This window comes from Pipra filicauda, unplaced genomic scaffold, assembly GCF_003945595.2.
Source record: "Pipra filicauda isolate LSUMZ 115617 unplaced genomic scaffold, ASM394559v2 scaffold272_size1030459_pilon, whole genome shotgun sequence".
NCBI lineage: Eukaryota > Metazoa > Chordata > Aves > Passeriformes > Pipridae > Pipra > Pipra filicauda.
Window position 1 is genome coordinate 268501 of NW_024104390.1, and position 12096 is coordinate 280596.

A 12096-nucleotide genomic window follows, 5' to 3' on the forward strand; every position below is an offset into this window, starting at 1 on the left:
ACACCAGCTGCCACTGTTGGTCACAGGGCTGGGGCTTCTACTAGTGACTGTAAATCAAAAGGAGGAATCTATTTGGGCTGATGAGATCCTTTCAGTAGCAAGAAGAATGTTACTCATGTTATTGACTGAAGTGGGATGAGATGTGGGGGTTTCCCATCTTGGCATTAAAAATATGCATCCTGGCACTTTCTCAGCATTGGCTTCAGGCAGGTCCCTGCCCAGAACCTAAGCAGCAGCATCAGGCAGTGCTGGTCTGACTGTGTGTGGAAGTGCATCACCCAAACTGAGGTTAGGAGGACTCTTTACTGGAAGTGGGATGCTGGGGAAGACAGCCAGAGCATTGCACTGTGTGTCCTCTGGGCATCACTGGCCCAGCAGCAGTGCTGGCAGTAGCAGCCATGCTCTCAGCCCCTCACCTGGGGCGAGAGCCAGTTGAGCAGGGCAGAAGAGCCCCATGCTGCCCTGGAGGTGAGAGTTCACCTGCCCTTTCAGAGACCTGTGGGTACATTCCTCAGACTGGCTGTCACACAGGGATCTCACTGGAGAATTTGCTGCAGCAGTAAGCGCAGGGGCTACCCTTCCATCCCCACACGTGGTGATGATGACACTGCTGTGCCTCAGGCACAAGCTCAATACTGGTCTATGGCCACATGGTAGCCAATGCTCTGCCCCAGCACTGTAGCAGGGAAAGCTAAAGTCCAAGGTAGCAGCCTCTGAGCAAACACCCAGAGAAATGAACGCATGGCTTTGGGCATGCTTGTGCCTTCCAGGTGTGTGCAGGCACCTTGCTGTGTCAGAGTCTGCTCTGGAACACACGTGCTCTAAATCAGTGATGCTCTGAGGCACTGCCTCCTCTGGGTGCTACTGGGGCTTAAAAGGATGATGAGACTGTGGAGATGACAGCCTCATCCTGGTTGGAGATGGAGGCTATATCCCAGGCAGAGCAGACAGCTTTGGAGCTGTGCCCAGAGACGTGGGGGATGTTGCCATCCAGGGCATTTTAGAAGGGATTGCCCATATAGGATCCCAGTTGGTCCCAAGCAGATGAGCCTGTCCAATGTGCATGTTGAGAGAAGTCCAGTGTTGCCCATCCAGGTCCACATCAGCTGACATGTGTCCTGGAGGAGAGGTGCCATCCCAGAGAATGGCAGGCATCTGCAGGGCAGCATCAACCCTGCTCTGCTGTGTTCCCTGCAGGAGTTTTGTCCAGAGGAAGAGTCCGCTGTCCCTGGCATGGAGCTTGCTTCAACATCGGCACAGGTGACATTGAGGACTTTCCCGGCTTGGATAGTTTACCCAGGTTCCAGGTGAGACCCTTGTCCTTGCAGCAGCAGAGGAAACACAGAATCACAGGATGGTTTGAGTTGGAAGGGACATTGAAGACCATCTTGTTCCACCCCCTGCCATGGGCAGAGACACCTTCCACTAGACCAGGTTGCTCCAAGCCCCGTCCAACCTGGCCTTGGACACTTTCAGGGATGGGGCAGCCACAGCTTCTCTGGGCAACCTGTTCCAGGACCTCATCACCCTCAGAGGGAAGAATTTCTTCCCAATATTCCTGCTCTCTCTCATTCAGAAGCCATTCCCCCTTGTCCTGTCATTCCAGACCCTTGTCTCAAGTCCCTCTCCAGCTCTCTTGGAGCTCCTTTAAGCACTGGAAGGGGCTCCTTAGAGCTGAACAATTCCAGGCTGAACAATCCCAGCCCTCCTCAGGGCTACTCTCGATCCCTTTATCCCCCAACCTAGGTTGATGTTGTAGATTGCTGCAACCCACATGCAGCAAGTATTTGGCCTTGTTGAACCTCATGAGGTTCCCATGGGGTCACTTCTCCAGCCTGCCCAGGTCCCACTGGATGGATCCCTTCCCTCTAGAGCATCAACCACACCACTCAGATTAGTGTCACCCACAAAATGTCTCTTTGTTTTGGGATAAGCAATGTTCTTTATGGCATGGAGCGAATGTTTTCCAAGGATGTGCTGGTGTGGGTAGTGGAGAGCAGCACCTTCACCTAGCTTCTTCCTCCCTTGCACCCACCCATGGGCATCAGACACCTCCTGCGACCCTGGGGGAGTAGGTACCCAGTCTCGAGTAGGAGTGGGCTGGGAATGAGAAACCATAAGTAAGCCTGGGATAGAAATTAAGTTGTACACTGAGCATCAGTGCATGGTTGGTACGAGACAGGAGACATCCCACAACCTTGAGCTGGGATGAGCCCTGCTATGGCCTGAGCTGCTCTTGCAGGCAACCTGCTGCCATTGCTGCTCCATTTGTTAGCTGTTGCCCAGAGGGAGCCCTCACTGTCCTGCAAACTGCTGCTGTTCTGTCACCCTCAGGTGAAGATTGAGAAGGAGAAGGTGTACATCCGAGCAAGCAAGCAGGTAATGGGCCACTGACATCCCAAAACCAAGGCTGATGCTTTTGGGTTTTGCTCTATGTGCATGGGGGTGGGGGAAATGCTTTTCCTTTGGTCCTGTGGCAGGAAAGCCATGCCTGGGCAGAGGGATGTGTGAGTATCTAGCATGGGTGAACCAAAGGTTTCAGATCTTTCGGGTGTTTGTCCTGAACTTGTCCTATGTTTCCTTAAGCTCAGAGTAACTTTTAATTTAGTTTGCCCGTGGAAACAGGCCTCTTCCACCAGCCTTTGGGCCTTGTCTGAATGTGGCATAGTGATGCCAAAGGCTACCTGTGCTCCCTCTTGAGCCCAGACATCAGCTCCTGCTAGGGAGAAATCTGGTGTGTGGGCAGAGAGGGCTCTCATCCCCTGACAGGATGCAGAATGAAGCCCATTCAGGCCACTGCAATCTTTCTTTCCATGAAAAGCCTTCTTTTGGTGCTCATTTGCATGTGTATATGTGCAGATCCAGTGGCTCAGAGCCTGATGGACCCTTACAGGGTCCAATCTGGGGGATTGGACAAGTCCATCAGCTTTGGATATCAGGTATACAAGCTCTGCTCAGGTGCAGGATAAAATTCCTGATAGAACTTCTTCATTCTCACTTCATCTCTTGGTGCAGAATTGCACAAGAACACACCTGGACTGCTTTTTCTATTCCCCCTCTCCTCCCAGCTCTGTGGGGTGAGAGTTCACCTGCCCTTTCAGAAACGGATTGGATGGATTTGCAGAAGATGGTGGATTTATTTTAATTTAGTAACTTGTAAAGGGTAGTACACCGGACATTGGAATGGTATTTGGATGAGCAGGGGTTTGAGTCCTTGTTCAGTACAAGGACCCAGTTGTTCCCTTCCTATCCAAGCTGGTTTATGACACTACTGCAGTTGTCCCCATCCCTGCCTGCCTGCCCAGGTTAATGTTGAGTAAAGATAATGGCTTTCCTTTTTGGTGGTGGCACAGGCTCTTCAGACACAGAAGAGGACAAAGATGATGGCAAAGTGCATCTCTTTGAGCAACTACAACCTGAGCAGTACCAACGTGCTGATCATCGGTGCAGGTAAGGATGGCTAGTGCTGGGACCACCATGTGTGTCTCCTTCCCAGCAGGGGTGCAGGGAGCAGAGTGTCTGTGTGCTGTGTCACCCCCTCCTGCGTCCCTCCTGTGCAAAGGGTCAGACTAGAGGGTCTTCCTGAGCCTTTTTGTCCTACATGCTAATGATCCAAAGGTGCCCTGTGCTCCCGTCTGTGGAGCTTTGTTGCTGTCCTTTGGAGTGGGTACCCTGAACCCTCTTCCTGCTACACCCTTCCCAAGTACATCAGCAACCCCAGATTTCCACAGCTAATGAGTGTAAAGTCCTCTCAGGTGTCCCTGTAATGTGGATACACTTTTTTCTCTTGGACCTTGTACATCACTGTCTCATCCGATTACAGCTCCAAAGTTCTCACCTCAAGGTGCTTCTCTGAAGATAAATTCTTCCACTTTCTCAACAAATATCAAATCCCTGCCAAAATAGCAAATCTACCAATCTGTTTTTTGTTTTCTCTTGTCCCATCTTCATTTGTGTATTGCCATTTTTTTAGAAAGCCTGATGGGGTGAAGCCCATCTACTGAATTTCTGGATTGAATTAGATGCCAAGGCTTGACCACACTGTGGTGAAATGGAGGGTGCTGGACCTGGGACTGCGAGGGAATGGCTGCTCCTGGCACATGGGTGTTGTTCTTAATGGATTATAGCCCCCAGGTCACCAGATCCAAGCTGTAGAAATTAGGATCGTCTAAGTTGCATCTCACAGCCTGAGCAAAGGGGAAAACCAGCCTAACTGGCTTTTCTGTCGCTGCTGGGTGACATTTTTCCCTTCCTTGTGCCCTTGTTGCCTGAAAGCTGGGGTGTAAAGTATATGCTGCTCCCTGAGGTCAGCTGGAATGTCCTGGCGTGTGGCAGGACTGGACAGTCATCACAATCTCAGTGAAGTCACTCCACAGGCAACATTAGCCACTGCTGAAGGAACTTTCTCAGGCTTTACCAGCTATATTTACAGGTCTGTTAAGGACCAAAGTCTGTTTTGGTGGACGGGAAAGGTGATTTCAAATCTGGGGTTGTGAGGAGTGTTGGTAAGAGAATGCCATCCAGCCCTGCAGCAAGGGCCAAGATCCAGCCATGCCCAGCAGAGCTGAGGGCAATCGACTGCGGCCCCTTGCTCATGTGAGGGTCATCCTGGCATCAGTGCAGCATCAGCTCTGGCTCAGCTTGCTCCTGGCTTCATGCACAGGATGTCCACCCACCTGTCTCTTCTTCTACTGTCCCCTGCCTCCATCAATGGGAGTATCTTGTTGAGGGACCAAACCATGATACTGTCCAGGTCCATCTCTTTGGCGTTACAGAAATCATGTCCCTAGAAACACTTATTATCAAGCAAGGCTTCCTTGGCTGAGAAGAGACTCAAGACTTCTCACCTGAGCTCTCCAGTCTCACAATTAGGCCAAGGAAGAAGGGATGTTCCCATCAGGCTGCCTGGATGCAGAGGAACAGCATGCCCCTAGGAAGCTTTTTGTTTGATTTAGCCCTTTTTTTTCTGTGATTGAAACAAGCCAACAAAAAACCCTTAAAGAAATAGCATGGGAAATGCTCTACAGTGAGTCACACAACCAACAGTTTGGCTGTGGAGAAGGGAGGGCTCTCTGCCCTCCATGCTTGACCATAAATTTACCAGGAGCTGGGTGTGCAGACCCTTCTCCGACTAAAGAAGTCCAAGGGTCTGAGCAGCTGCTTCTGCCCTGGAGCTTGTGAGAGGTGTGTAGGCATTAGCAGCACTCCTCAGGTGTGGTCTTTGTGGTTTCGTGACACTTTAGGGACAGACAAGAGGATTAATGGCACACTTCTTAGACAGAGGGTCCCTTCTCTTGCCTGCTGCATCCGCCCTGACCAGCTTCCTGTGTGAGCTGTTCAACTTAGGAAGGGCAGTGAAGTGAGGCCAGGGCTGGTGGAGATGGTGATTTTGGACTCAGCCCTGGCAGGTTTAGCAGTAAAGGGCTCAGATCTGCCAATGCCCCATACACATGGCTGTCGTTGGTCTCCTTCTCCCTTAGGGGCAGCTGGGCTGGTCTGTGCAGAGACCTTGCGCCAGGAAGGTTTCTCTGACCGGATTGTGATGTGCACAATGGACAGACACTTGCCCTACGACAGACCAAAGCTCAGTAAGGTTTGTATCACTCTGGGTATGCCATATTCCTCCCCAGTTTTAAGGTTTGCTCTAGGACCTTTCCCCACTGTTATTCATTGCAGCAGCATGGTTCTCTCTCCTTATTCATAATTTCTCTGTTTTCCTTGAATTTTCTTTCCTGTTTGTGACTGAAATATGAAACGCAAAAAAGGAGTTGTTCAAACTCTGAACTACGAGCACTCCAGCACAGAAACAAGGGCGTTCTTCCCTGTGAGGGTGGTGAGGCCCTGGCACAGGCTGCCCAGAGAAGCTGTGGCTGCCTCATCCCTGGAAGTGTCCAAGGCCAGGTTGGATGGGGATTGGAGCAACCTGGTCTGGTGGAAGGTGTCCCTGCAGATTGGAATGAGGTGAGCTTTAATGTCCCTTCCAAGCCAAGCCACTCAAGGATTTATATGATTCTTCACAGGTCTAGCAGTAACTGTCTTAGCCAGCTTCTACCTGGGTAGATCTTAATGTGTGTCTGGATCAAAATCTTAAAGGCAATGAAATGAGGCATGTGGAAAAATGGTGTTGTTTACCATGTTTTTTTATGAGTGCATGGTTCTTGCTGCCCAGGGATGCTCCATACCATAATTATGATGATTCTCAATCATCCATGGGGGATGGTACTCTACAATCACAGCATCTAACTCTGCTTCCAGAAGCAAAAAAAAGGGATTTTTAAAGAAAGGCAAACATGCGCATGGCTTTTTTGGGAGCATTCAGGCTATTTCTGTGCTTGGGTAATTCCCACCTGCGGTGAGGAGCAGCTGGCTGAAACCTGCATCTAAGAGTCACAGAGGTTGTGCTGGGGAGCTCAGAGAATCTTGGAGTCCCTGTCCCAGCCAGGCAGCTCTCCCAAACACTTATCCCCACATGTGAGTCTTAGACTGGCTTTTCTTCTCTCTCTTAAATAGTAAGAACATTTCACATGCCAAAGGTGTTGTACATGATCTGTTAAACTCTCCGCTAAACACCTCTGGCTGTAGTTGCTTTTAGAAGGTGCACAAAACCCATGGAAGAGAAAGCTGAATTTTTGGGAACAGGCTAGGAGAAAAATGGGATTTTTCTTAATCCTTTTGCGAGTGGGACTAATCATGTACAGAGTTACTGCAGGAGGAGCGCACAATGCTGTAAGCAGCAGACTTCTTACTCCCTGAAACTGCAGCACTGCCCTTCCTCTGCCCTGCCGAAAGCTTGTTATCAGTCTGTCCCCAGGTCCTGCCGAACTGTTCCTCTTTGTCCCTTTGGACCGTGACCACCTCCCTGGTGTGTTGCCATGTCTCTGTTGCCATCTCCAGAGCACCAGGCAGCAGCAAAACCTATGGTGGTAGTGCACTGCTCTATGTTGCCCTTCCTGGCACAATGGGGTTGGGTATTCCTCTCTGTAAACATGGAGTATTTAAAGAATTTGCAGTAAAACGTGTATGACCCTGCCCCTGCCTCGAGTTCTTCAATGCAGGTCTCTCCTCAGCAGAGCATTGACTGAAGTCAGAGGCTCATCCCAGCCCCTGACCAAGCCACCTCTGGGGATAAGAATCTTGCACATCCATCCCCGTAGACAGATGGGAAAGCCCTTGATTCCTGCATCCCTTATCCCTCCTAGGTCAAGGCCAAATGTCATGCCTGTTTGGCACAGGTAGATGCTGCAGCTCAGTGCTGTGTGATAAATTGCAGGGCTTGACTGTTCCTGGTACGCTGCAGGCAAGGAGGGGTACACTGGAGCAGGGAGCAGCCTGCACAGCCAGCAGGTCACTTGATGCTCAGCTTGTCCTCAGCCTAAGTCTGAGCTTGTCTCCACAGAGTCAGCAGGGCAGATGAACTTGGGCTCAACCCTGCATGTAAAGATAATGTACATCTCACCCCAGTGATCAGGGAAGGCTGGGAAAAGCAAGAAGCTCTTACAGCTGAAGATGAGCAGATACAGGCCCGTGCCCTGCTTCAGCTTTTGAGGGAACTTGTGCAGTGTTACTTGGGTGCTTTTGAAAGTGTGTCCTTGTATGTTAATGTTGCATGTTCTTATTGCTCTTCTACCTTCCCTTTCCCCTGGTAACTGATTGTTTTCCAAGTAATCATAGAGTGGTTTGGGTTGAAAGGGACTTTTGAAGGTCATCTGGTCCATCCCCCTGCCATGGGCAGGGACACCTTGTACTAGACCACGTTGCTCCAAGTCCCGTCAGCCTGGCCTTGGACACTTCCACGGATGGGGCAGCCACAGCTTCTCTGGGCAACCTATGCCAGCGTTTTACCACCCTTATAAAATGAGGCTCCTGTGAACCTGTTTGTGCTGTGAGGAGCTGCAGTTATGGCTGCTTTGCCAACTCTCAAAAGCACTTACTGCCTCAACTGGTCAGTAGCAGCCCCACACCGAGGCAGCAGAGAAGGAACCAGAGCCCAGATCGGCCTCTCGTAACAACTTTTACTTGAAGAGGCTTTAATTCCAGCCTGTAGAACTGCTCCCTTAACCTGTGCCATAAGTGCTGACTTCAGGCTAGTACTGACTTCTGTTGGTAACAGCAGCTTCTTCACTCAGCTGTTCAACACCCAGCAGTTGATGGAAAAATGGCTTCTTTTTTTGCAGTCAATGGATTCCCACCCTGAGCAGATTGCCCTGCGCCCCAAGGAGTTCTTCTGCACCTATGACATTGAAGTCCTGACTGAAATGCAGGTAAGGAGAGTCCTGTGTGTTCCTGTAGGCTGTCACCAGCAAGCACTGGTACGCAAAGGTCATATTTAGGGAATGTGTCTCTGTTCTTGGCTCACTGGATGCCATTGCATAAATGTTGGGTCTACCCCAGCCCCCTGTTCTGTGCCCCAGAGCACAGGTTGTTGCCTGTGGTTGTTCAAAACACAGTTAATGCGATGCTCCTGTGGTGGGAAGGACACCCTGGGTGTGACTATGGTGTGGCCATAATTTCTTACCTGCCATTTGCCAGCACCCTCACATGGATCTGGGGTGGCCAATTGCCCTCTGATTAGGATAATCAGCCTTCAAGCAGCAGAGACAGTGGCTTAAACATTTCTCTCCACTATCTTATTTATATTGGGAGATCTTCAAGGATCTGTGAAAAGGTAATGAGGAATATTTAAGGTCTGGATTGGCCAAGCTGTGGCCTGGGGGGACTAAAACAAACAGACTAAAACCAACCAACTAATCGACTAAAACTAATAAACTAACATGGAAGACTAAAACCTGACAGATGAATTGATTGGGCTGGGAGGTTGGTTAACGTCTGGGATTTCATCCCTTAACATTATTTAAGAATGATTTCAGGTTGCAGCTGTGGATATCAAGAGCAAGATAGCCGTGTTCAAAGATGGGTTTAAGATGGAATACAACAAGCTGCTGATAGCGACTGGAAACATGTAAGCTACAGACAAAAATCTTAAAGATCAAGAGAAACTGTTTTATCTGAGAATATGAAGAGATTGTGCCTGGGGATAAGGAGTGAAATATGGCAGGTGAATTGAGACGCTGAATTTGTTTACAAGAGTGTTTGTGGAAAAGTCAAGGAACACCAAAGATATTGGATATATCTGTATGTATCTGCATCTACATCTATATCTATATATCATCATCTATTTCATATATATATATCTACATCATATTTTATAAAATTATAGAATCAGAGAATGGTTTGGCTTGGGAGGCAACTTGAAGCTCATCTGGTAGCAACCCCCTGCCATGGGCAAGGACACCTTCCACTAGACCAGGTTGCTCCAAGCCCCATCCAGCCTGTCCTTGAACACTTCCAGGGATGGTGGCCCTAGGACCTTGAACATATTTTCTTTAACAAAAAACCCTCCAAAGTGGAAGTATTCTATTTTTTTTTTAGAGGTAATTTTTGCCATGTTGCTCTTTTTACTCTTCAGTAACATTCAACCCTAACATCCCTCTGAATTTCATCTTTCATTTCCTGCCAACCTTTAAGATCTTTCTCAGCAATTAAAGCTTAACACTTCACTGTTGCAGCCCTAATAAGGTGTTGCTGCCGCCCAAGCCTAACAGCTTTGGGAGCCTTGCCTCCAGCATGGGAGTTTTCAGGACTGAACCTTGTCCAGCCGTAGGAAAGGTGGTATTGATGTGCTGGGATGCCAGGCATCGCCCCAGACTGGCATTGTCCCTTGCACCCTGAAAGTAGCAGGTCAGTTTGTTTTCAATAGGAGGTTTGTCAAAATTGGCAATTCAAGGTGAAAATAAGGCATCCTGGCTGTCCTTCCTTGTGCTCCTTATACCAAGCCATAAAACAAAGAATGAGAAATGCAGTCCCTGCATAAGTTATCATCTGAGGAAGGGATGCTGCGGAACAGCCAGAGCAGCGACTCACATTGAAAACCAGTGTGCTGCCAGTCACAGCAACAGCCCCACTAGGTGTGAATGGGTGGCATTGGGGTGTACAGTGCTGCAGCCAAAATGCCATGTACACCAGAAGCTGAATTAGGTTCAAAAGACGTTAAGCCTTTGGCAATAATTTCAAAATCCTCATACACAAGCTGCAGGTACACTGGGTAAATGTTTTTTAAGGTACCTAAATTTTTTAGGATCATCTGTCCCATTTCCAGATGTGAGTCAGGCAGGGGTCAGATATTTAAAAATAGATAGGTTCCAGTAAGTGCCTGGGGAGGGCATGATTAAGCTGATACAGCATCAGCAATGTGCCCACAGGAATGGAGAGTGGAGCCTGCATCTTCAGAACCTTATCAAACTTTCAATATCTGGCTCCAAAGCACTGCTGGAGGACAGAGTGAGTTTTCTGTGTCCCATTAAGCTTCCCATTAAATGTTAGGACATGCCAGTGGTTTAGCACAGGTTTGTAAAGCTGTGCCTGTCCTGTGCTGTGCTGCATTGCCCCAGGAAGGTGCTCCCCCGGCCCCGTGGGTACACATTGGGGTCTGGGGTGGCTGCCCAGCATCCCCTGCTCGACTGTTGTCCACCAGCATTTGTGTTATTCCGTGTTATGTCTCCGACCCAGAGAAAGGTGAAAAAAGAGTCTGGGATGCTGCTGGAGCCCCAGAAGGGGTGCCTGCTGTCCTGATTGGGCACTGCAGCCACCATGGGGTCAAGAAAAGCAGTTGTAGCACCCTCAGTGTTTTTCAGGCCCAAAGCTCTCAGCTGCAAAGGCAAGGAGATGGAAAATGTTTTCAACATCCGGACGCCCGAAGATGCCAACCGTGTGGTAAAGCTGGCCACGAGCAAGAACGTGGTTATCGTGGGAGCATCCTTCCTGGGTGAGTGCTCGCGCAGGCGGTGTCTGCTTCCCAGCTCTCCACCTTTTCCTGCAGATGATCCCAAACCCTTGCCCAGTTTGTTACTGCCCAGTTAGCGGTAACCCCCACTCCCAAACTGAACCTGGGGTAGTCCAACCTCCAGCCCTGGGTGCATGTGAGGACATCTCCTTGCTGAAGAAATTGATTTTCTGAAGAGGCTGGGTTTGCAGAGGCACAGATATTGCTGTCCCAGACTGAAAAGCACATGGCAAGGCCAGTACTACTGCTCAGGTGGTTTCAAATCTGGTGTGTCTAGATTTGACTTCAGTCAGGAGAGTCTTGTTGGTGAGTGGGGGCCTGTGGGTTTATTTCTCTTTTACATTTTAGCAGAGCAGTGAATTTTTGAAATACGGTTTCTTTGATGGTTCTTCTTTATGGTTGACATGGTTCTAACAAAATAATAGTGGGCTCTGCAAGCCTTAAACACAAATGTTTATTAGTGAGGGAATTTATTAAATTTTCATTATTTGTTTTCTTTTTTTCTTTTATAAAAGATAAACCTGTTTTAATGCTTCGATCAGTATGATCTACAGAAAAGCATGTGGTGTGGGGAGCCAGTTGCAAACTGCAGGTCATCAAAAAGATTAATTTCCATAAAAAAACCCCATAGATAGAAAACGTCTTGGTGGAGGTGCCCATGCAATTCCTAGCAGTAAAATTCTCCCATTCTGATCAGAGAAAACAGTGACTCCCAAGAGCTTTTTTCAGACTGCAGCTGAGAGTCCCAGCTGTAGGAGGAAGGCCTCCATTGGTTGAGGTCCATTGTTGCATGTGCTATGGCTTCCCAGGTGTAGAGGGCTGACCCTGGCTGGGTGCCAGGTACAGCCACTCTTTCACTCCCTTCTGCAACCGGACAGAGGAGAGAAAAAAAACAGCAAAGGATTCATGAGTTAAGAGCTGGGAGATGTCACTCTGATCACCATCATGGGCAAAACAGACTCAAAGTGGGGATATTAATTGAATTTATTACTAACAGGGTCAGATCAAAAGAGTGAGAAGTAAAATAATCTTAAAAAACACCTTTCCCCCACCCCTTCTTCCTTCCATGTTCTCCCTCCTCCCCCACAACGGTGCAGGAAGATTGGAATGGAGATTATGGTCAGTTGTTGTTTCTGCTTCTGTTCAGGGAGAGGGGTTGTAGTCCTTTCCCTGCTTCCTGTGGGGTCCCTCCAACGGCAGACATTCCTTGATGGAATGTCTCCGGTGTGAGTCCATCCCTCAGGCAACAGTTCTTC

General features: G+C 49.0%; 1 protein-coding gene across 10 annotated transcripts in view; it reads left to right on the forward strand.

Moving 5' to 3' along the window:
• The window catches only part of AIFM3 (apoptosis inducing factor mitochondria associated 3), a 55224-nt gene that overhangs the window by 30811 nt on the left and 12317 nt on the right, over positions 1-12096 (forward strand). For all 10 annotated transcript variants that reach the window (XM_039382501.1, XM_039382496.1, XM_039382500.1 and 7 more), the window contains 7 exons: positions 1198-1307; positions 2335-2379; positions 3354-3450; positions 5481-5593; positions 8175-8261; positions 8868-8959; positions 10692-10822. In XM_039382501.1, the coding sequence (XP_039238435.1) occupies positions 1198-1307; positions 2335-2379; positions 3354-3450; positions 5481-5593; positions 8175-8261; positions 8868-8959; positions 10692-10822 (675 nt within the window). The remainder of the gene's footprint in view (positions 1-1197; positions 1308-2334; positions 2380-3353; positions 3451-5480; positions 5594-8174; positions 8262-8867; positions 8960-10691; positions 10823-12096) is intronic.